The following is a 25,408-nucleotide window of genomic DNA, read 5'->3' as shown; positions in this document are numbered from 1 at the left end:
GAGGAGAAAGAAAGGTGGACTGGAATCAAAAGTGTAATTGAACAGAGGCCCTGACCTTGAGATGCTCCGTTTTGCGATGGCCAGAGCTGATAATTCCCCCCCTGGCTCAACGTTCACGGGCCGAATGCTTTGTGGTGACAGAGTCCAAAAGAAGAGACAGATTTAATTAATTAAGAGTTTCAGGAGGCGTAGACGGAAATCTTGGCTTCAGCTGCAGACCTCGGACTTGAATTTCTGTCCCCGGCTCTGTCATTGTGTTTGGCATGTTCACCTTCACTGCTGGTCAGACATTTACATAGAACCATCCTGGGCATTATTCATGATGCCTTGCTTTCCGGGATGGGCTGATTAAACATAAACATGATGAACTGTACAAATAATAATTGGATTTTGGTGTGAATTTTCTAAATCTAATACTTGCCTTCTAAACACCTGAAAATGTGAAAATTTTAATCATCAGTGGTTTAACTTCATTATTTTCCCAGTAGCTCCACTGGCTACCAAACCAACCCTAACTATGATCCTGCTACCACCATTCTTGGCATTTAGTTCTCTGTCTCAGCTCATGCTTGTTGTCATGGTGACCAAACCGCTCTCTTTGCTTTGTCTGACAGTAAAACCTTTTCTTTAGACGATATTTGAGTTATCTACGTGAACAGCTGTGAGTTCCAGATGTGTTTAAAGGTGTTGATTTCGAAACTGGTTCTTCATTCATCCAACTGGATTCACTGGGAACACTGAGACTGGTGTTCCAACATCTCCCAGTTTATACTGGGCTTGAGCCTTGGTGGTTTCTGTGTTGGTACTAAACATCTTCATAAATTTCCTTTCATCTTTCGTCACATTTTGGGTCAGAAGCTTTAAATTTGGAGGCAGCTGGGTGGTCCAAATAGACAATGATCCTAAACACGCATTGGAGCTGATTTTGGGGATGGATAGCAATACTGACAAGAAGAGAATCATGTATGTATGATTTTCAATCTGCCTATATTAGAGAAAATCCACAACACCTTCTAACTTGTATATCAAGCTCTTGTTTTTTTCGACCGGTTCCAATGCATCATTAAAATCCCCAGATTAATGACAATCTTGCCAGCGATGATTTATCTTCTGGTTGGAGCAGATGCCTGACCTCTGCCAGCAACGGTCCTCTTCTTCCCTTCTCACCTGAGGGTCTACGTGACAAAATGTCAAGGCGTCCGAATGACATGGAAGGCACAGTGACCCCTTCAGAGATGAGGTACAGATGCTATCGCTGACACCTCTCAGTTTGCCGCACAAACTGGTCCCAACTGCCACAACGCCGCTTATCACTCAAGCCATCTGCAACCCGATTAAAGCAGCTTATTTTTAGACGGCGAGACGCCCTCTGACCTTTGTGCATCTGCATTTGATTAGAAATGGATTGGGCAATTAATCAGAGGGGTGTACAAAAAATAAAAACCTAATCATAGCCATTTATCAGCAGGGGAGTGTATACATATGCATGGCATTGTGGTTGAACTTCACCTGTGCTTTATGAGGTGGACAGATCCCTTGCTTCCACCGGCAGCTCACTACCTTTACATATAAATTAAATGGTAAATGGTCTGCTCCTATTAGTGCCTTCTAAAGCTTATCTGTACTCCCCAAAGCACTTTATAATGTGCTACTCAATTACTTTTGCATTGCCGGTATGTATGCATTCAATTCTTGGATGAAAGTCGGGCTCATGTATTGCCTTTTTCTTTGAAATCTATTAGAAATGAGCAACAACTCCAATCTTTAGCTGGTAAAAACAAATCCCTAATTGATTGGTTGCCTAAATTTGAACCAACGCTTTCCCATTCCTTGTTTTTCTTCTCTTTTTTTYCCCCTCTTCACATATAATAACCTTCTATCTCATTCAGACTTATGCAAACAAACACCCCCCTGTACCTGTCAGACAAGCTGAACACCATGGTATTAACAGAGAGGGAGGATGGCAGCCCAAGTGGCAGCACCAGTGATCATCGCCACGATTTCAAACTTAATTAACCTGGGCATCACGCCACACGTCCTCCGGCCCGTCAGCGGCAAGCGCCGATCTCCTCTGAGATCTGTTGCGATGGCGGTGGGGAAAGAAAAAAAAGAAAAACAAAAGGAAGGGAGGATAAGGGCGAGACGAGACAGATGGAAACTTGCCGCACCACTACCAACACACACCACAGCCTGCTATTATCAAGTCATTCCTGTTTGCCTCAGCGTGAATTTAGTTTTTTTTATTTTTTAGAAGCCACGTTTATATACCTTTTAGAAGCCACGTTTTCTGCGTTTAGCAACATTGCATTTTTCCAATTAACCACTGAAAAGGGGTCAGCCGGCCTGACGGGTTAGAAACATCGACACAAAACTCCTCACATGGAGGTTAATAATGAGTGTAATAATGAGTTATAACCCAGCCCCCTCAACCCCAGGACTGAGGAAAAGTGAGCCGTTTTCTCTCGCCTACTTATAAACCTGGCCGTAATTTTGATGAAACGTCTGCAGTTTGGTACCATCGTTTTACAGTTTCTTGTTTTCTCCCCCAGACTGCTCTGACTAACCTCTGATTATTTGAGTGCTCCTGCTTCACTAAATGTTAATTGATGAAGGGTTGCGGTGATATTTGTAGGTCATGTAAATTGCCAATTTCCATCCTTGATTAATCCAGCAGTTAGTTTCTAAACTAGTTATTATGACTGTACCAGAACATCGTGCAGTTTGTCTCCTCTCACAAGATTGAATTTGCTCAAGACTAACTAAGCAGGACATTTTCACTAATAACTAATTAATAAAAATAAATTAAATGGTTACGTACGTAAAGTGCCTGTGAAAAAAGTCACCTCCTGGTAGGCCTGTCACGATAACAATTTTTGCTGGACGATTAATTGTCTAAAGAAATTATTGCGATAAACGATAATATTGTTTCAAGACCTTTTGACACTGATTTAATGGAAATGACTAATAATACAACTCCGGTTTCCTCCCACAGTCCAAAAACATGACTGTTAGGTTAATTGGCCTTTCCAAATTGCCCTTAGGTGTGAGTGTGTGTGTGCATGGTTGTGTGTCTCTGTGTTGCCCTGCGACAGACTGGCGACCTGTCCAGGGTGTACCCCGCCTCTCGCCCGGAACGTTAGCTGGAGATAGGCACCAGCAACCCTCCCGACCCCACTGAGGGACAAGGGTGAAAGAAAATGGATGGATGGATGGACTAATAATACATGCGATTTCCTGATATTTATTTTCAAAATAACACGTAACACTGGAACTGATAAACTAAATAAGCAAAACAACCAAAAACAAAAATAAAATGGATTCTCAGTCTCCATTAACAAAAAACGTACTTGAATAAAAACTAAACAACATAAAGCCAAAGTGGAAATAAATACTGCATTCAACCAAAAGAGTGCAGATTATGAAGTCTGTATTGCCCTTCAGTAATCTCTAGATTTAAATAGAGAAAACCGGCACATCCGGTGCCGGTTTTCTCTATTTGTCTAAGATTGTCTACGATCTTAGACAATCTTAGATCTTAGATTGTCTAAGATTATGACAATTTTATCGGTTAGATCGTTGACCGATCTAACCGATCATCCTGCAGTGTGTGGTGGGTTACGGTAGGTTGTCGTGGCCGCTCCGATCTAAATCAGGGTTTTTCCCCGACTGAGAGCTTAACGCTGAATGTGACAGGTAGCCAATCAGAAAGCGCGGATTCTCTTCTGCACTTTCTGAGGGGAAATTACGGAGGGGAATCCCAAACAGCTGACACGGCGCAACCCGAAGTCCAGCGGACATCGGAGATGATATGTGGAAACAACATTAATATTTATTTAAGGTTTCGTGCAAAGAATATAGAAATKACAAGGGGAGGAGTTGGAGCCAAATTGCTACCGCAGTTGATGAACCCCGTAGGTTTTCAGCTGTTCTTCGTTAACGTAACATAAATAGGTTATAATGATTTTCATTCAGTCAGGACTTTACGCTGACTCGATAGCCACATGCAACACAGGTAGATTCTAGTAAAGCACTGATTAATGCCTGATTTTAAAATTAGTTAACTGGACTTGCAGCCGTTATTTTGTGCCCATGTGGCTGGACATCATACTGCACGAACCCGATCGAACCRTTATACCTRGGATTTCTGTCGGCTAATGTGTCTCTCAGGGTTTGAAAATGGGCCGACAACTCGTGTAATGTGCGCTGGACATTAGACTAAGAAAATGAGGACGGGAGGGTCAGTGGAGAGCACCGGAGCTAAACCTTTTTCATTCAGCGTCATCAACAGAAAGAAAAAAAGGCAGGAAGAGTCGATAAAGACGATAATTAAAATGATCTCGATAGGTTTTTTTTATCGTCCGATTAATTTATTTATCGTTTATCGCGACAGGCCTACCTCCTGGCATGTTTTAGCCTTTTTATTGCCTTTACAAATAAATCCGTTACTAAATACACCAATGTTATGTGAAAACTAAAGAAAGCAGAAGAAACGTGGCTTATGTATCAAAATCATAATTTTCACAAAGTGTTAATAATTAYTGCTGTAGTTTAAATATAATTTGATTTTGATATTATTTTTGTCTTTTGCATTAAGTCAGTCAGATCATATGTAAAAAAAATTCTGTTTAAATATCAGTGAAACTCTCATACTGTCTCTCTGAGATGTTTGCTTCAGTCTCCTCATGAAGTGCTGCCTCTGCTGGATCCTCAGGTGTGTTTCTTTTTTTTAAAACCAGGTTAAGGTCATCAGCGATCCGTTCTCCATGGAGTTGATGATATACAGAGTGGTGTGCGATGAGTTAACAACAAGCCTCAGGCACGTACAGGAGTCCTCTGGAGGCTATTAATTCTGGAGTATTTTGAATAATTTCAAGGATTTATATAATGGGGGGGAAACATTGCCATTAACAGTTGGCGGTTGAGTAAAACCTTCAGAGCAAAACTTTCTTGTCCTTTGCTCACTCCCTTTCCCCCTGAGTCCTGACTCAGACTGTCTGCCATTCTGTCCGTCTTGAGACCCTGGAATGTGGAAGTGCAGACTCGACTATCTCTGGTGTCAGATGGGGAGGTCGGTGWACACACGAMGGCTGTGMAAAATTCCCTCAACTCAACAAGGACTTGTAAAAATATATTTTGCTGCTTCTCATGCCGAGAGGAAGAGAGAGGAGTCTGACAGCAGATTGATTGGTGAAGGGATTCTTTCCTTCCCTCCTCCTTTTGCATGGATGCTACTGTAAACCGCCTCCCATCCAAAAATAAAAAATAAATCATGTCGTTTTTACATTCCCTTACTTTACTTAACCTCAATTGTTTCTTTGCCTTCTCTGCCCCTCCCTTCCATCATCATCCTGTCTGTCTGGGTGTCTCATTTAAGTCTGTGACATTTGATGTGAAGTGGCGCAAGCCCGAGAGCTTACAGCCACTGACTCATAAAAACACATGCGCGTGGAGGACTGAATGTGGAAGGAAAGGTCAGGCCTACTCTCCGAAGGCCTAATCACCCACTCTCATTGAGTGGCTCACTCGCTCAGTCACACTTGATTGAGTGTGTTTTGCGTGTGCTTGTGCGTGCGCGTGTGTGTATGTGAAACGTTACGGCGGGTGTGATGGGGTTTATGCAGGAAGGCGACGTCGAGTGCGAGTGGGATAGATTGCAAGCCTGAGAGCGCTGATTTGTGGGTGAAAGCATGTTCATCAGTAAATGTGCATTCCTGAGTCGGTGAACATGCAATTAGCAAATGACCGCTTTAGGTCAGGTGGCGTCCCCTCTGGAAATGTGCATTCTTAACGTACACACCAGCTCTCCCTGCTTCCAGACGCGCGGTGCAATCAGCCACCCCGTCGGGGGAGGCGTGGGGCTGTAACAGGCTCATTAACTTCTCCCTCAATATTTTTTTTTTTTATATAGAGGGGAATTGGCCGAGACGAGTGGGCCACACTCATCCTTAATATGGCCTTTTCACGCCTTCGTTTTTGCACTAAGCGATTGAGCCGGCGTGAGCCTAAATATGCCACCCTTCCTTTTCCCACCTTATCCTTCCTCGCGTTTTCGTGGYCGTTTCCTCATTAGGGGACCTTCTGCGCTGCCCACAGCTTTGAACAGCCGTAGCAAAGCAGGGTGGCAGGGATTAAGTATTAAAGAGCCTCAGCTGCTCTGGGGCTCCTGTAGCTCAGCGCTTGGCCACCAAGGCCTGATAATGGTATTTGTTTAGCCATTAGTCAGGCCCTGCTTAGCAGCTCTCTCCCCTCTGGCTACAGCAGCGCTGATAGATGATGGATGAAGATTGCAAGGATCGGCAGACTGAGGGATGAGAGCCGTGCAGGGATTTCACCAACCCACGGAGCATTTTTATTTATTTATTTATTTTCTTTTTTATTGCGCTCAATTAAGAAGCAGGTAGTCTAAGCAAATGTGGGTTTTCATTAATATTTTAGAGTGGGTGAAAGTTAGAAGGCGCTCTTGTGTTATGAGCTTTGCATTGAGGCATGCAGACGTTTATCACAGTCCTCCCATCCTGTGATTAGTTTTCTTCTTTCAACTAATTAAAAAGAAGTCCAGTCTATTTCCTTCTACTGCAGCGGCAGAAAGGCACTTCAAGTTTAATTCTGCGAGGTATTTTTGCAGCTATTAGAGATTACCTTCCAAGTTCCGAATGTGACCTTTTCTCCATACGCTGATGAGAGCTGGCTCATTTTAGAGCCATTACTGATAGCTGTTAGTCATTACCAACAGCTGGAGTCTTACTGGGCATCAGTTAATATACCCGTCACGACGATACGCTGTCACCAACCACACTCTGACTCATGTTGACAAGTGACAGGCAGCTGCCAGCTCGCACAATAAAGTTATTGAATTTCAGTCGGTAAAGTGTGATGGCCCGCCCTCTCTCCCTCTCTGCTCCGTCCCACCTTTTCCTTGGATGTTTTGCGAAAGTAGTTATACACCTTGAATGTGTGTTTCATTTTATGAGAGACTGACACAGACTGGTGCATGATTGTGAGGTGAAAAGAAAAGGTTAAGTTTTACRAGAAAAAATCTGAAAAATGGTATTTGACTCTCTTGAGTGAATATTTTTTTAAAGCACCTTTTGCTGTAGTTTCAGTGACAAGTCTTGGTGCCATAGTGACATTGTTTGGTATTTCTACCCCCACAACTTTTCACAGTTGGGGCAATTTATTGAGGTAGATGTGCCCGGTTGGTTTTCCACTGCATACAGTTACATTTTGCCTATGAACAAAAATGTTCATTGGTGGTATTTTACCACGGTGCCTTCTCTAAACATGTTTACTATCCCCTGTAATTAGCTTGAGGCAACATGTGTCAGATGCGTGCCTGCCAGTCCTCCTGACAGGTTTCCCACCTGAGATGTTTATCTCCGCAGCTTTCCCAGAGGTACTGTGGAAATCTTGGCTGGTTCTCTGATTAATGTTCTCATTATCTGGCTTGTCTGTTTAAGTGGACAGCCATGACTTGGTGGCTTGGTTACTCTACATTTTCAGATGAGAGAACTTTCCTTTAAACTGATCCACAATTTTATCCTCAATCTGTCTGTGTGTTCCTTAGTCTTTAAGTAATGTTATCTCGCAAACCTTTGAGGCTTTTCTTAGAACACCTGGATTCATACACTAGATTTTATTTTGTTGCAGATGATTAAAGGGGAATTAAGATGCCTATGGAAGTATGTATGTATGTATATATATATATATATATATATATATATATATAACTATTCAGTGTTGTTTTTCTATCACATAAATCTAAACACAATACAATGAAGTTGGAGGTTGTAGAGGGACAAAACTCAAGAGAGTTTACGACTTACAAAACCTGCAGACAGTTTTTTGGATCTGTGTGAATATTTGGTTTTAATCTTGTTTTTTTAATATGACCAGAGTATTACAGACATGCCCGGGGAGGCAACAGAGCACCCCGCTAAAGCTCCAGAACTCCTTTAAGTACACAAATATTTGACTACACTACATACACCAAAACCAAGACACGACCAGGAAGGCTTGCCTGATAGAAATATTTCTTGGCAAATGGAACTGAGCATACACGGCCAACTTTCTCCATTGTTTTGTTGTCATAAGCTGCTTTCCCCACATGCGACGTCGGCACTATCAGGTTCGGCCATTGTCCGAAGTCGCCTTCCGCACACAAGAGTTTATCTTTGTTAGACAGCAACTCATTATTGGAAATTTTCCATGTGCCAGTCTGTCACGAGAAGCTGGACCTGATAGAGGGAAAAAAATTAATTAGCTATTAAAATCTTTTTTTTTTCTTCTAGTAGCATACTGGGAATGATTGACTCATAATGATTTTTCAGTTATGATATGAGTGCTGCCTGTATCTGAACTTGCCTCCATAAAAGTTACAAGCAGCATGGTTGCATGCAGAAGAGAGTTGGAAGTGGCAATTGTTTGGATTATAGCCTACTGTTGTTGGCAGAGCATAGTCTCCTTATATGCGGTTCAATCTTGGAACTATATGTTTTGTCAAACTCTGCAGAATTATTATGTTCAGATTGCAACCTGTGGATGCGCGTGCGTGTGTGTGTGCGTGAGTTGGAAACTAGAAAACGTTTTTTTGACATTTATTGGAATTGGGTTTCTCTAGCTGAAATTTACAACAATATGCTAATCAGCCTTTTACAACAGTCACAAACCTCAGAGAGGGGAAGCAGCAGATCCCTAATAAAACACAGATCATTTCATAGGGTAATTTTAAATGGCTCCATCTGAAATCTGTCTGAATTTAAAATACCAGCTACCTTCTATAAAACAAAAGCAATCCATTTCCCATCGTGTGACTGTCAAATTCAGGCACATTAAACACCACAGGGCAAAACGGAGACAGCTGACCAGTCATCATGCGTTCCCTACCAGAAAGTCTCCAAATACACATACTAAGGTTTTAAGGCATTAAAGTTTCCAAACTGCTCACATTTTCAGTGTTATCCTCCCTCCCTGTGCTTTTAAAGTACTCACAGTAAAATGCCACAAAGTGTCAGAGTTGTCGGTTTTCAGTTGCTTCCAGTTAAATAAAGCAGTTTAATGCAATGCTGCTCCTTCTCCACTTGTTGTGGCACAGTGGAGGTCATCAGACTAAAAGAAAGCAAAGTTTTGTCTCGGTTATAGGAAGACAAGTTTATTGTTTGAATATATTTTAGTCTTGGACAATGTAGGTTTAGAAAATAAAGGAACACCATCTGTAACTCTTACTAAAGTAATGCTTTATGAACGATTGTTTTGAAAAACAATCATGCTCTATATTATCAAAGACATTTTGATGTGTTTTCATCGCCCCAGTTAGAACTTAAGGTAGGTATTTTCCACTTGTTTCATGACAAAAAGCAATGCCTACCAATTTTTGGTGGCACTCGCATGGCACATTCGTCTAGCCCTCGCAGCAAAATCTCCAGGCTTGCAATTAAATATAAATCTAAAGACACCTAGATGTGTCTGTGCTTCAGAATGTTTGGAGAAGTGGCATACGGTTATTGTGCAGAGTTGTGGAGCATGAGACAATATCTTTGTTTTGGGGAATGCTGCATGAAGAGTTTGCATCCCCCGGGCCCTCATTGCAGACGTGATTTTGATGGCTCTGAACATCAACCCATCTCCACCGCCGCCAGATTACATCATGGCGTACAGAGGAAAGCAAGGAGAAATGCAATATAGGTGACTCAGCATGTATGCTGCAAGTTGGATCACTGTAACTGTAACAAAGGAGGAGGGGGTGGGGGTGTGGGGGGCAAAAACGTTGCTGCTAATATGAAACTGAACATTTATAAGACTCAGATTTTTTTTGCTACACAAAGTTTCTCCCTATTGTTCAAGCTCCTATGCTTGTGTAGAGATAAAAAAAAATGCATTCCAATGTGTTTATATTAGAGCTGCACAATTTATCGAATTGCAATGCTCATTGCAATATCAGTGTGTGCAGTATTTCATTTGCAACAGACTGCTTGTGTGCAGCATTTGGTGGGGTATTATATTTCAAGTGTCAGGCGTTCACGCTCTGCATATTGATTTGGTCGGATAGATGGACTCTAACTGCCCTCAATCTTTAATGGTTTGGTGCCAAAGCCTCACAGAAAGTGGTGGGAGCATTGCATTATGGTAAAAAAAAAAAAAGTGTCTGGAAAATGTTAGTGAATTATCAGTATTGCAATTGATTTATAGATATTTTATACACTTTTCATACTGTTTATTTACTGTACATCTTTGGATATGCATAGTGATGTTTCAGTGTCATGTGATAGTAATGGTTTTTAAGTAACATATATGTCTGTACGTATGATATGGGTGAGCAATATGTACTTAAAGTATTATCGCAATATTCTGTGGTAGTATTGTGGTAACAATAAAAGTGAAAGTAAGATCTATTTATTACTACTTTTTTATGAAACTGTCTGGCTATGACTGTGGAGGAGACAACCGATTTACAGATTTGTTTGCGACCCATTTGAAAGCACTTGCCAGATCACTGCATATATTCTATCTTATATTACACAGAGTGACTCCAGCTGTGCGCTGACACAAGATTCATTTTTGCTCCTTCATTTTGGAAGGAAAACAAACAGCCGTATTACCGAAGCCCCCTTCAAGTCAGAGCCACTAAAAAGACAGAGCAGTTGTGTCTTAATGCAGAGAGTTGCATAGGTTTCATGTAAATATCTGCTGGAGAGGAGGCGAGCAATCCGTCACCATGAGATCAGTATTCCCCTTGGAACCAAAGGAAAGCTGGCCACTGAGACTAAACCACATTACAAGATACCTTCATGGCTCATTGGCGTTTATGCTCGTGAAGTGAAATCATTATAACCAATAAGGTGTGTAATGGATTCCTTCCCAGCAGTCAGTCTGCCGGCTTGACTTCTTAATTGTCACTGCGTGAGTGTTGGAACATGAGTGTGCAGTGTGTAAGAGCAGGGTGATGAGCAGGGCTTCACCTCAGGGTGGTGGATGGATTAAGGAAGCTGCCTTCCGGCCGGTTGAAGCTCAGTTTCGGTTTCTGTGTGTGAGAGGGAACTTCCAACTTGCTGAAATGCCCTTTAGCAAGACACTGAGTTATTACCTGTTTTCTTTTTTTTCTTTTTTTGAAACTTGAACGTGAGGAAGTGGAAAACGAAATGGCCTGCAGCCATCAGTCTTGCGTCAAATTGAGCTCAGGGTGAAAGCATTAGTTGATGATTTGATTAGTGGATAGAGAATTAATAGACACGTATTTTTGCTAATCAGAGGTTTAAGTCATTAATCAAACCAAACATTGCAAGCTTGACATTTTGTGAACTAAAAAAAAATTAATCCATGCATCAAAAAAAACCAAAAACGAAGGGGTTGATTGATAGTGAAAATATGTCTAACCGGAGTCTTGGCATGAGTGACAGTTTTCATATGCTGCTCCAGAGTTTGTTTTTCACATTCAGATCACTGAGTGAGTCAAGGAAATGAGCTTGTGCATGCATGGCCGCCTCCGACAACTGTTTGTGTGCATTACGGCAACCGTCTGGACGCGGCGGCTATGTCGGGGCGAGGATGTATTGGCTCCTGAAAGTAGTTCTCCTCTGCCAGGCTGGGCCGTTTAATCAGGTTCCCCACGTCCGCCAGCTGTGTCCACACAGCGAACAGCCACTCTACACCACTGGAGAGCTGCAGCATCCAGCTGGGGAGGCGCCGTCGGAGGGAGGAGGGGTGCAGGTGGTTTAGCGACGGGAGATTAACCGATTCTGCCCAGACAGACAGAGGTTGCGTTTGCGTGTTTGCCTGAAAGACAAACAGAGATTGAAAAGATTACAAGAGACTGCTGAGAAAAGTATGTGGCTGGAAAAATTCAGGCACCGAAATTTCTGCGTGCGTGCGTGCGCAGCGGTGCACACAAAGCACATTTAAATGCGTGTGCGGCTCGAGCAGTTTGTGTGCCTGAGCCTGTGGTTTTGTGCTTTTGCTGCTCAAGTGTCCAGCTGGCAGAGGGGAGATAGCAGGAGCCTTAAAAAATGGTGACGGAGCAGTAAACAGACACACAAACAGTCTATCAGCCTTAATGAGGAAAAGTGCTGTGCCTAAACGGATGGTGCATGTGTGTTTGAGTGTGTGTGTGGGTGTGTGTGTGTGTGTGTGTGTGTGTGTGTGTGTGTGTGTGTGTGTGTGTGTGNGTGTGTGTGTGTGTGTGTGTGTGTGTGTGTGTGTGTGTGTGTGTGTGTGTGTGTGTGTGTGTGTGTGTGTGTGTGTGTGCGCGCGCACACATGTTGGGCTCACACCTCCCTGACTCGTGGTCATACATCACAGCAGACAAATACACAACACACTTAAGAGGACACACAGAGACAAAGTAAATACTCAGTAAATTTGGGACACAGGCTAAAAAAAGTACCCTGGCGCATCCACATACTCTTTAGGTCATGGGCCAACTTTAAAGATGTTAGCATATTTAGGCCAGAGCAGCTGGATCCCTCTGAAATGGACCAGGCTCATCAAACCCCCCGCCTCTACTTGGTGCCCTGAATACAATGGCCTGGCTGCCTGCTTTGGTGAGCGAGCTTCTCCCAGTCAGTCAAATTGAAATAAATGAACTGCCAGCCCTGACGGCAGGGTAATTGTTCATATGGAAATTGGATTGCCATCGTCACGCCAGCCTCCCCGTTGCAACTTGTGAAACATCGCTGTAAGGATTGGACAAGAGTGTCTGCATGTCAAAATTTTTCTTTTTCTTTTTTTTTTTTTTTAAAAGGGCGAATAGAAGACGTGCAGATAAAGAAAGTGCTCTCCATAGTCTCCCTTTTCATGTGTCTCGTCTTTAACAATGCTTCTTGTTCTGCCCGTCCTACTGGTGGTGGCAGGGAAATAAAGGATGGACACGCCCATTTTCCCAGTTTGCTGTCATAGCTCCAGACCCATCTTGTGCTCCGTCTACCTTGTTCGTAAACTTAACACTGTGTAGGAAAAGTGGCAAGTGGTCCTTGAGAAAAGCTGGTTTACAAAAAGTGACATCATACATTGCTTTGGAAAAGTATTTATAATTCTGTCAACCAAATTACATAAAAACAAATTGGTGCATCAATCTTGCTGCCACTGTGCAGTATATCATGAACATACCCTTTTCATAATATCTGTGTGGAAAAGTTGATACAGAAAATGACTGTTTTTATGCAGCAATTGTTTGCTCATTTCTCCTATATTATTTTTAGCCTCACCATTACCTTTCTACACTTCCACTAGATTCTAATTTATTTCACTGCTCCATCTAGACTTTCTCCCATTGAGCTGGATTTCTCCTGTAGAATTTCAACTGAGTCGATTGGCGAACAGGAGATGTTTTGAATGATGACGACAATTTCCTTCGCTGTTTTAAAATTTCAGTCTGCCTGTAGTTTTAGCAATGGCAGTGAAGGAAGCGAATGAAGCCGTTCAGTCCACTAACAGCGCCCTCATTCAGCCCGGCACTTGTCTCTTTGCCGTGGAGGATGGTTGTTTACGGCGCAGGCACACATCACGGGCAAATGTTTGTGAAGTTGAAGTTAAAACTTCAGCAGAGTCCACGCCTTGAGGAATCAGTCATTTCTCAATAGAAGAGGGTCCAAAAACCCTGAACGAAGCAAAGTGTAGAACAAGGGGCTGGTTTTTACCAGGCTATATTGTTGCAGGCCAATGAGAGGTTCTGCCAATTGGACAGTCTTGCTGCAGTCAGTGCCTGTGGATGACATCAATTACACCATCAAGGTCACCGAGATACACAAGAAAAAGTCAGTTTACTAGTGACATATCCCACGTCTTAACCAGCTTGGCACATTTGGACATTGCAAACTTACCCATTCTTTTCAGAATATCGTTAGCTCAGTCAGGTTGGATGAAGAGTTTCTGAGAACATATATTATTAGGTTTTTGCCGAAACTCTCAATTAGATTTAGATCTGAACTTTGACTTGGTTGTTCTGGTACATGACTGTGTATCTGTAACTGTATTTTAAGATATGTTGCCCTGCTGGAAGGCTGATCTTCACCCAGGTGTTGCTTCCTTTGGTAGGTTGTTTTTCTGGATTGTTGAATTGTTGCACCATCACATCAAATTGCATCAAATGCACTGAAGCTTTATAATGCAGCGTGCCAATATGTTGAAGTTGAAGGACTATTAATATTTTTCCCAGGCATTATGTCAGAATCCTCGGAGACCTCCCTGTTCATCCCTCTCTGCACAATACGGAAACCTCTGGGGACCGGCCAGTAATTTAATTGCACTCCCTCTTTTCTCTTTTTACATCAGTGAAAGCACTTTGATTATAAAGATACCCAGCACATCACTGTCGGAGCTGGCATCTGTTGAAACCAGCTCATCTTTATAAGTGTTGAATATGAATGATCCCATCATGGAATTATATATTCTATTATGTTTTCCGTGTTGCACGTCTGTTATTTAGCCATTGTATCCATTTCCTTTTCGTATCTGTTTTAGTGTGCAAGAGCAGCACTCGTGTCAGGCTACTACTTGCCAGGTCAGCAATCTGAAGCGGTTTGTGCGGATGATGGAGTCACAACCGATTCTCCCCCTTCGAAGCTTTATCCTTTATGATCTTTGGCTCACTCTCCCTGCCAACGTTGGCATGTTTGCTTCATGGCGAGAGGATTGGACGACAGGCGTGAGGGCTTCCATGTTGGGTTTTAGTGCCACTGTGTCAAAGAAACGCAGCATGGCAGTTTGAGGAGAGGAGTGTCTCTGTGTGGTCAGAGGGGGATTACTTCGTCAGCACTTCAGCCTGAGCCGGTGCACGGACGTATGTGTGAACATGTGGTTCAAAACCTGTGTGAGGTTGTGTGCGTGTTGCGTATACACCTACAATTTTTCAATTATATGTCATTTCCTCTGCCAAGAGCTGTCTCTCTTGTCTAGACTAGCCTTAACTTGTAGCAAGTGACTAAAAGAAATTGCGGTACGTATGCCAACAAAAGGTGTGTGTGGAACTTGGCAAGCCAACAAAGCCACATTTTCAGAAGCCTTGTGCAAGTCTGTAAGTAGTTTTTTCTTGCAAGACTTATCTTCCCTGCATCCAAATTAATAAGCTTGAGGTACAACCAAATGACCTCAAGCCTAGTGAGGTAATCTGTAAGACTTTATTAAGTCTTATAAATTTTATTTATACACCACCTTAAGTCATGCATTTTTTTGTTGGCTGCTCAGTTGGCCTGGCAAGTGCAGACTTAAAAGCTCTGCTCACGGCTGCATGTATTATGAAATTGTCCTGGATCCATCAGAAATCAGTCAAAGCGATTGTCATATCTGTGGAACGGTTACAAGCGGAGGCGTACCAGAGACATTAGCAGTGGATTTTTGATCTTTAGTAGTTGGCCGTTCAGATTTCCCTTTAACAATCCCATTTCTAACAGAGTTCTAGCTCGTCTCCCGTGAAAACTAAACATAGTACAGGAGCAGAGGTGACGTTACATCATGTGCATGAGAGAGAAGTCGCAGTCTAACTTCAGTCAGTCGAAATTAAACATTTTTCACTACCTCTAGCAGTTCAAGAGTAAAACAGCCCAACTTTTTTTTTTGCCATATGTTCAGTCTTATTATTTGCTGGAGTCAATTCCAGAGCAATTTGCCTCAAAACTGCCTCACTGTTGGAACAAATTAACTTCCTGTGGCAAAACTGCCAAAGTATAAAACGGCAAGCAAGATTACCAGCATTAGCCTTGCTTTCTGATGCAGCTGCAAAAGAGCAACCAATAATATGCATCAGCAGCAAATGGTTTTTTCTCTAATGCAGCGTCACCGGATTAAATTTTGAGGTGGGAGGCCATGAGGTGTTTCGTCATTTTGAATGTCAGGCACGCGCACTTGTTCAGTTGACTTGATGGCACCTGTCAATCAACTCTGGGTTTGTCGCAATTTGTCCTGAAGTGATCTCCCCTCACCTGGAGAACAAAGTTGTCGGGTCTACCATGCGCTGCGGTCTGGCTACTGATTTACCGATTGCTGGCTATTAAATGTGCTGCGGTCATAAAGATTTGGCGGAAAATAATCAGGGAAAAAATTGTTAAAAGTTGTCAGTGGGGAAAATGCGCAAGACACGCTTTACACAGAGCATTAGAGGGCGGAATAGAGTTTATTCTATTTTAAAACTGGAGTCTGGAAAAATGTAAAAGTTGGACAGCCGACCTCATGAACAGCTGAATGCAGAGATTGATGATATTAAAACAACATGTTTGTATGAATGTTTTGTCATCATTACATCATATTCTTAATGGTTAAAGATCAACGTGTCAAGCTTGGTCCAAAACAATAAATATGTGCTGTGTCTACAAATGGGTCCAGTATGTTTGTAAAGTAGTAACTTTTCAGGCACAGCCTGACATACGTGATCAAAACATAGTTGAGGTACACACTTAAGTAATTGCTCACCCAGGGGCGCCTACAGGATGTTATCGGAGGGCAGCACAACACTATCACTGCACCTGACCCACAAGAGCACAACCACATCTCCAACGTGCATCATGTGACTCTTGCAAAAAACTAGCACAAACCTAAACCACAGTGCGTAATGCACATGGCCCACTAAAACAGCTGATCTGTACATTTAAAAAAAAAAATTATGCTAAATGGGAAACCCATGAAAGTAAAGCTTACACATATGATTGGAGGATGGAGATTCCCATGTTCTGGTTGTGTGTCTGAGACATCCAGAGGAGGAGAAGGTGAAGCAACAATGTTTGCTTAATTTTTAACTAGATTTAACTGTTTAACCTGTCTTATGATGCGTTCACACCAAACGCATTTTGAGCGTCAGGCATGTCTGGTTTACATGCAAACTCTATGTGGAGGCACATAGGGTCTAGCGCGGTGCGATTTGAACCATTTGGAGCGTTAGGAGCGTTTTGAGCCTTTGAAGCGTCGGGCTCCACATATATTTAAACCAGACCCACCTGCCATTAAAAGCAAAATGAAAAACACCATGATTAAACTTTAATGTGCTTGTTATTCAACAAACAAAAATTAATTTCAACAGCCAAAAGAGACCTGAAAAACATCAGTGACCATTGATACTTATGGCTACTGATGGCTGGCTGGCTTTTGGACAACAAAACAACAACAACAACAGCAAAAATTATTCATGCAATAAATTTTTTACCTGAGCAAATCTAATCTGCTCTGGGCAAAGTGTGGGTGAGCATTTGGTCCGGACTCGTTAACGAACATGGCCCGACATCGGATGATTTTTTTCCCCCCATGTGGGGAAAGAAACCGTCTTTCCCCACAAACTTGAAGAAACCGTCGCCACAGTTCTATAAATACGGCATTTGGACCAGATGTGGCACAAATACAAAATTCTCATTTCATTTTAGGAAGATCTGGTTTAGACGGGTACCGTATCAGAGTCAAAGCCTTTTTTCAAGTGTCAGACCGGTTCCTGATCCCGACCCTAGCCGGACCTAGAGCTGGAGCGTCACGCGTGTGCGTAAACCTTTGAGTGACTGTTATGATCTGGAGACTTAGATTTGGTCCAGATCTCAGTGCTGTAGGTTTTATCTGTGCTGCGTGCAGTCTGTGTAAATGTCTGGTGGGACCAGCAGACAATCAGGGCAGGGCTGTAAAGTGGGGGGACCAATGGCCCCTTGGCCCCCGTTCCAGCACCTATGCTATAACTTAGCTGTTTAACTCAGTATTAAAAATGGCAAGCATAGTTTTCTTCTCATTGCAACAGCTGTCGCACAACAGATTTTATTGCAGCTTGATGGCACTTGTGTATGCTGCATTCACTGAAGAGAAAATATTGAACTTTTGAGTTTCCAACACTCTGTCCAGCATCAGTCAATCTGAGCCGATTTATCTGTCCATCTCTGGTTATTGCACACAGTCTGTTTGTCCAGACCTGATGTGCAGCTTTGTAAATCATTGGATGTCCTGTTGTGTATGCTACATTAACCCTAAGAAATGGCATATTTTAACACAAACCATCATTATATCCTTTGCCCAACCAAGGAATTTTGTTGCCTTAGGCAACCGTAGTTCATTGGTAAAGTAGTCATGTCTGAGTGTCCTTGGGCAGCCACTGCAGCCCCAGGTTGCATCCGAATATGCATGTCGGTGTACGAGTGAACTTAAAGGACTGTGCATGGTGTAAATGCATAATAAAATACCATGGGAGTGTGTGGCTATTTCTAAGAACAAACTATGGAAACCCGGTGAGGTCAAAAAGGCGCTGTGCCTGCAATGATTTACCAGTGAGCAGGAAGTCAACAGAAACTGCTGTTTAAGATGCGAGTCTGTAGTTGTCCCACTTTCGTAACGCTCTTTCCATCAAATATTACCACAGCTGGTACACCACAGCTCACACACAGGAACAGCTGGCGCATGGTATCTGAGCCCATTTGACAAAATGGTGGTATTAACACCCAGACTACGGAGATTATGTGGCAGTACCTAAATTGTACATCTAGCCTGCTGTGCAGCAATTAAGCCGACATTCATAAAAATGTGTTTTTAAATCTTGCTTCAGAGAAGGGAGCTCCGCCACATTCCCTGATGCATTAAGGATCTCATCTCAAGGAGTTTATCACTAAAGCATTTCTTCACTAAACTTTCACAATAAGGTTGCATTTAACAACAAGTAGTTTAAATGAAGTATTACTTGTTTTTTTTTTTTATGTTGCATATGGCATATGGTGAAAACCGCGACGTACTTACATGAGAGGATCAGTTCTGTTTTATGATCAACAATGGCAAAAAAAAAAAGTTGGGAAACAGAATTTCACCGAGGCAGAAATCGATGTGAGCGCAGTGGAGTTGAAAAAATATAATTTTTGGTGGCAACAGTAGTGGTGTGGCAAAAAAAAAAARAAAAAAAGAAACAAATACAAACCCAATAAAATGAGAATGTGAGAAAACTTTGAAATGTTGTGTGGACTGTAATATAATATTTAATTTGGCAGATAGTTTTTTTTATAGTTGTGGCTTTCATTATGGAGTGAAATTAAATATCTGAGGAACCGGGCTGCTTCAGTTTTTCCGTCACCAGTTTTTCTTCTCTCCAAAAGCTAGAATTAATTTTGGCCAGAGTTTTGGTGAGAGACTACATGTTCTCCCAGCAAGTTTTTTTGTTTTAATAGATCCACAACTTTTCTTGGAAAGCGACGTACTTCAGTTTCAGGTCACATTTCTTGTGTGCACACCACCTTTTTAAATGAGTCCTCCGATGTGGTTCATTTGTTTTAGTTCGACTGCTCTTCGCTTGAAGGTTGAGCTAAAAATCGGCTAATTATGACCAAAACCTGGTTGTTGATGCATCTTCAGTGTCTGTCTAGGCATTCGTAAGGCAAGACAAAGAGGACAAGGAAGACATTTAGGATTTCAAGTAGGAATGTATGGATTCAAAAAACCCAAACCCAATGAAATTAGCAACTTTAACTACATTGTGCATCATTAAACTGACCAATTCTCCTTAATCTGAATTTGCGTGTTTTAAGAGGACAGAATCCATTTACTCTGAACCTAATCTGGGGGACGATCYATTGTTGGTAAATAATTAAGAGTTTTGCCTCTTTAATATGTTCCTTTGAATGTTGTGTAATACAAACATGAATTGGATCAGGTCCCTTTTTCAGGGTCAGTTGAACGCCCCCGTGAGGTTTACAGGATTCAGCAACAACTTTTTTTTTTTTTCAAGATGACATATGTGCCATCTTTATTAGCGCCTGATGCGTTTCATTCTATTTATTCCAGACCATTTGAAACCATCATTAGCATGAGGCTGATGTGGCACAAGGCCCTGCTAAATTTAACAGCTATTTATTTATCTTGAATGGCCACATATTGAATGATATGCCCAGTCGCCACGCTCCCTCATCGAAGCTTTTCAAATATGTGGAGAAAAGAGACGTGGGCTAGTCTGAAGAGAAATGGGTCCTAATTCACCTGCACGAACCCTATTACGCACTGCTCTGTCCTCGGCTCTTTAAACCCCTCTATGAATGTCATTTTCAGAATTAAGCTAATGAAAACATAAGTGGGCTTAAGGAAATGTGTGTGTTTGTTTTTTTTTGTGTATGGATGAAGTAGTGGCCAGGTTGAGCAACAGGGACGCCTGGGTGGTTTGTTCATGGACAAAAAATAATTAGTGGCTTTGAACAACCTAATTTTCTGTTTGTAACAGTTAATTCTGATTATTTTTTCATTTTTTTTTTTTTTTTGTAGCTAAAGTTTTATTAGACACAAACAATCTCAAACTATGGACTTTTCAGTATGATGTCCTGCTAATTAATTTGTCTCAGTCCTGACTTTCTTTCTATACTTATTGTAGTCAATTTTCCTTCATTTGTCGTCTGGAGTGTTTTTGTGACTTTGTCCTATAGATTTTCACAACAATTTAAATTCATTGGTCCAAGGTTGGTGGGTTTTTTTCTTCTTATTGATTTCCAGTCAAGATGGTTTGGCATACGATTTTTTGTCTTATAAAGGCCAATTTAATAATGGTTGATCTCTTTCAAGTTTCCATCTGTTTTTCTTTCAATCTTTGACAATCTCTCCAATAACTGGCCGAGGTTGGCTCAGATTTCTGTACGAGAATGGTAAGAGGATATAACGAGCAGCATTTTTTCTGTACTTTCTGCTGTGTAGAGTTAATAATTTGTAGTAGAAGAAGAGGAGACATCACACTGCGCGAGTGGCGAGTGAGGAATCTGACTCTAAAGCCTTTTTCAAAGCGGACAAAATGATTAGAGTTCAGATCTTAAATATTTTAGCTTCTCTTAGCGTTGAGAGAAGCGAGCATTCCCAAAGCAAGAACGAAATTCCTCACTGGAAAATGTTCTTCGCATGAAGTATTTGCCTGTACTTGTGTTGTGCTCGCTAATCAGAAAAATTATTAAAATTTTAGTTTCTAGCTACGCGTACCAATCAATTTTTCAAGAAGATAAACTTAACTGTCAGGTTTATGTCTGTGCTATTTCTATCGCTAATGAGTGCTTTCCAGTTTTTGTTGTTGCACATTGCATGTTGAGGTCTACTCATTCAGTCCTATTAAATGTCTTATTGCACATGCATTGCTCTTATGAAAGCTTAAATATCAGCTTGTTGTGGAAAACTGGTGTGTTGTAAGAAAATGCACTGAAATAACCGAAAGCATTGCCAGATGTGTTTTGAGTCTGCACTTACTTGCCTTTAAAAGCAAACGTTATTCCGCTAAGAGCAGCTCGCAGACGTTTTTATTTAATTCTGCAGTCATTTTACGTTTTTTTTTTTTTTTTAAGATCTCTGTTTTTAATAATTTCCTATATGACACATCTCCTTGTCGGTGCTATGCGGCTATGTTTTGCTTTTTTTTTTTTTTCCAAGGCAATTTGTGGCAGCAAAGCTTGTTTTGCAGCTCTTGCAGTTTTTGTGGYGTTTCCTTGAAAACCTGAACATTAAAGTTTTCTTGGCATCTCTTCAAACTGAGACAGGCTCATAATTGCTACTAGAAATGTCTTTGAAATTGAATTTTTGTCACTTTGAAATGAAATTATTGTTCACCTGTTTTTTTTTTTTGTTTGTTTTGTTTTCTTTCTCCTCCCACTGCAGCAGGAGTGTGTAACCTCAAGAAAGCTCTTTGACAGAACACCGACTGCCCCTTTCTTTTTAATTAAAGCTGTAAGAAACAAACAACCACACACTTTTCTGTCCCAGATAAGCAAAGACAGGGATTTTACTGCACCATTTCAATTTTAATGGAAATATTTTAATCTGCGAAATGACTGGCTTGATACATTTACGCAGCGAGATTGGCCAAAGGCGGAAAGAAAGATTGTGGCAATAACTCCAAAGTAAAATAAAATCATTGAATCGATTTGTGGGCACTTAAATGCAAATGAGTGTTCCTGGTGAAATTAACGTGCTTCCCCCGCCCCTCTTCAGTCAGGTTTCTAATCAGTGGTCTCCCCACTTAGTGGAGTAAACAACGGCAGGTTAAGGCAATAAAACACAGCTTTGGCAAGTTTCATCGGGGGGCTGTCATTTGACAGAATGCGCCTGTGGATTTGACTGGCAAGGTGAAATAAGAAAGGAGGCTACTACAGAGTGTGAAAGCTCGAAACTGCATTCAGGCACAGACACAAATTTGTTGTGTGGGCAATAGCTGCTGCAAAACCACCTGCAGTTCCATATTTACCACAGCTTGGACAAACAGCAGTGAGCGAAGGCTCCGCAGGCACCTGCTGCGTCCTGGTACATGATGCTGTCTGTACGCCACCATGATATTGTGTGATCATGTTTTCCTGAGACAAAACGCTGTTCTTCCCTCAGCACATTGTTTTCGGAGGCGTTTGTTTGTTGAGGGGGACAAAGTGCAAATGAAACTGGCTGAAAGCCAAGAACTTTAAATRGACCTCGTTCTTGGCCTTAATCTTTATTTAACCACCCCCCCTGTCTAAGCAGAACAGCGATCGTTTTTGATATTAAGTCAATTAAATCCAAAATAGCATGGCCTTTTTATAACTGGAACACAGATCTGAGTCACACACAAACACCTACACTGCACATGGTCTTAGCTGGAGGCAGTTTTTTTTTAAATTTTTTTTAAAGGCTTTACCCCAATAGCTGAACTCCAGAAATACCTTGATATGTTTGAGATTATGAATCACAGTACACTGTTAGTGTTGCTGATGCAACAGCCAGTTTTGTGTATAACCTGGAGGTGTAGTGATACATGCAGTTCACAAGATGAAAAGACGGACAGTATTAGGTTCTCAATTTTTTTTTTTTACGTTTCACAAATAAAAAGAAATGCTTTAAATATATATGTTTTTTACCGCTTTAACTGTGTTTAACGGTGTCATAAATATGGCCAGTGGGATTTGACTACTGCGTTTTATAGATTTGTTTTTGGAGAGCCAAATGCAGCAGAGGTGCTCAATGCCATTGTGTTCATAACTAGAATAAAAGCTTAATAAACTTCAATCTGTGTTTCAAACATTCTTCAGTGTTTAATTAGCCAGTTCAGGGTTATTGCGTTTTGACCGAAAAATGACCAAAAAGTCTAAAATGTAAGGATGTTCTCAGTGTGGATAAAACAAACAAAAAAAATGTGCTGTATTTCCTGCCCCATTGTCTCCATCCACTGAACTTGGATAAAATTTGCATCATCACCACAGGTCAGCTCAGGCTTAATTGTTCACACCAAAATAAAGACCCTAATATGTAGACATGGCTGCCAAGTTGATACTTTCGCATCATGGGGTCATAGTTCAAAAATGGCTTCACCAGATGAAGCATTGCTAATGTAGCCACTGGATATGATTGTGTGTGGGCATTTTTAATACCAGAGGTTCCCACACCAATTCCCCTGACGTAATCATGGGATCAGATTGGATAAATAGTTGATATCACTGTCAAAACTGAGACAGCAGAGTGGAAAATCTGAAAACCTGGGTACAATCTGTTATGGCACTTTTTACGCTACATTATAAATGTCTGACATCGTCTTGAGATGCTTTAACGATGTTTAAAAGGTGCTACTCTTTTTAGTAATTTGTTCAAGTGTATAAATGTTCAAATCTAACATTCATTTGTGAATGTTAGTTGGAACCATATCTGATTAATTTTTGTAAAACAAATGTTTTTTTTCATGCATATATTTGATTTTTATACCACTTTTCATAATCACTGTACATAAACGTGGTGGTTTAGACCCCCTGTAGGCCCTGAGGCAGCAAACCCAGATGTGGTTCTGGGAGCTGTGTGGGTCCGGTTTTATGATTGATTTGTAATTGGGGACCACCAAGCTCCCAAAGACATTTTTTTCCCTTCCAAAAAATAAAAAAAGTCATGACATAGAGGTTAAAATGTGATTCTGTGTAATGTAAACTTTCCTGACCTTGACCTTAACATAAATTCTTATATGCACTATTGTGTTGGGGTTATGTTAACCACTCAAATGCTGTTGAGCTCCAGTGTTTGTGGCCTTTAGAGTGCACTGATATATGCATTTAACTTCATTAATAATGAAGCGCTTTCTCCTTTCCTGTTCCCAACAGAGATGGCAAGCTGGGTCTCCCTTCTTCTCGTCCTCTTATGCCGATCAATATCACAAGCCCAGGAGGAGAGCAGCAACGCCCCCCACCCGGTTTTCAACTCCGAGACCACCATTAATAATGTGGTTCAAGACCCCCAGACGGGCCGTATTTATCTGGGAGCCAACAACTCCATCTACCAGCTCGGCCCTTCCCTCAAGCTGCAGGCTCGTGCCGAGACGGGCCCCAAAGAAGACTCGCCTACCTGCACACCGCCAGCGTCAGCCTGCCAGAACACGAAGCCGATGCCCAATCTCAACAAGCTTCTGCTAATCCATCCATCCAATCAGTCACTTATAGCCTGCGGCAGTCGCTATCGGGGCATCTGCTCCCTCCTCAACCTGTCCAACGTGGAGCAGGAGATTTACTACTGCGACAGTAAAGGAGAGAGGACTTACGTTGCTAACGTAGAGGACAACGTCAATGTGGTGGGAGTCATGTCCTACTACAAAAAAGACGGGAAGACCTTCAACGTGTTTGTTGTGGGGAAGGACTACAGAAACTCTGACAGTTCAAAGCTCATCAGCACGCGGATGCTCGATGAATACAAGGAGTGGGTCGTGTTTGAGACCATCATCGAGGCTTCCACAATACAGCCACCATTTAATATAAAGTACTCTCATGACTTCAGGCACGCCTTCAAAGAGGACGGCCACATATATTTTCTTTTGTCTCGAACTGACGGCGTGGACACCAAAAACCTGACCTTCGTGTCCCGTCTCTGCGAAGACGACCAACATTACTATTCCTACACCGAGCTCCAGCTGAAATGTGGAGCGGAAAATCAATACAACAAAGTCCAAGCGGCTTTTGTGGCTTCTCCTGGAAAAGAACTGGTGCGGGCCATGACTGGGTCCACTGTGTACACTGGGATGGAGAAACAATGGGAAAAAGTCCTCTTCATGGTGGCAAGTTCGGACGACCTCGACGGTGAATCGGCTCTGTGCATGTATCCCATGAACTCCATCAACGAAAAGCTGGTGGACATAATCAGCGCTTGTTACAGTGACAACGGGAAGATTTCAGGGGTACCTGCTGTTTACATCCCCTACTCTTCAAAAGCTGGAGAGTTTTGCACGTCTAACATTGGGGTGAGTTCTCTATAAACGTAACATATTTTATAGATCTCTATCTTCTATGTATAAGATGCATATTTTCTCAGTAGCTATTACATACTTGTTTTTTTTTATATATATATATATTCCTGGCACACATACCATCGATGGTAGGCATTTGAAAAGTAGTCAGATGCTATACATTAACATTAATAAAACTTGTGTCAGGTAGACAGATAAGGCCAGAGTTATTTATATCCCTAACAGGTTTAGATTGGTGTGAATATGTGTGTGAATGACTGAATGCAGTGTGAGGCG

General features: G+C 41.8%; 1 protein-coding gene across 2 annotated transcripts in view; it reads left to right on the top strand.

Annotated features, from left to right (window-relative positions):
- The window catches only part of plxnb2b (plexin b2b), a 160,126-nt gene that overhangs the window by 86,442 nt on the left and 48,276 nt on the right, over window positions 1–25,408 (top strand). For both annotated transcript variants that reach the window (XM_008432784.2, XM_008432785.2), the window contains exon 3: window positions 24,000–25,126. In XM_008432784.2, the coding sequence (XP_008431006.1) occupies window positions 24,002–25,126 (1,125 nt within the window). In that variant the 5' untranslated portion in view covers window positions 24,000–24,001. The remainder of the gene's footprint in view (window positions 1–23,999; window positions 25,127–25,408) is intronic.

This window comes from Poecilia reticulata, linkage group LG16 (assembly GCF_000633615.1).
Source record: "Poecilia reticulata strain Guanapo linkage group LG16, Guppy_female_1.0+MT, whole genome shotgun sequence".
NCBI classification, from domain to species: Eukaryota; Metazoa; Chordata; class Actinopteri; order Cyprinodontiformes; family Poeciliidae; genus Poecilia; species Poecilia reticulata.
This window is presented reverse-complemented; position numbering and strand designations above follow the sequence as displayed.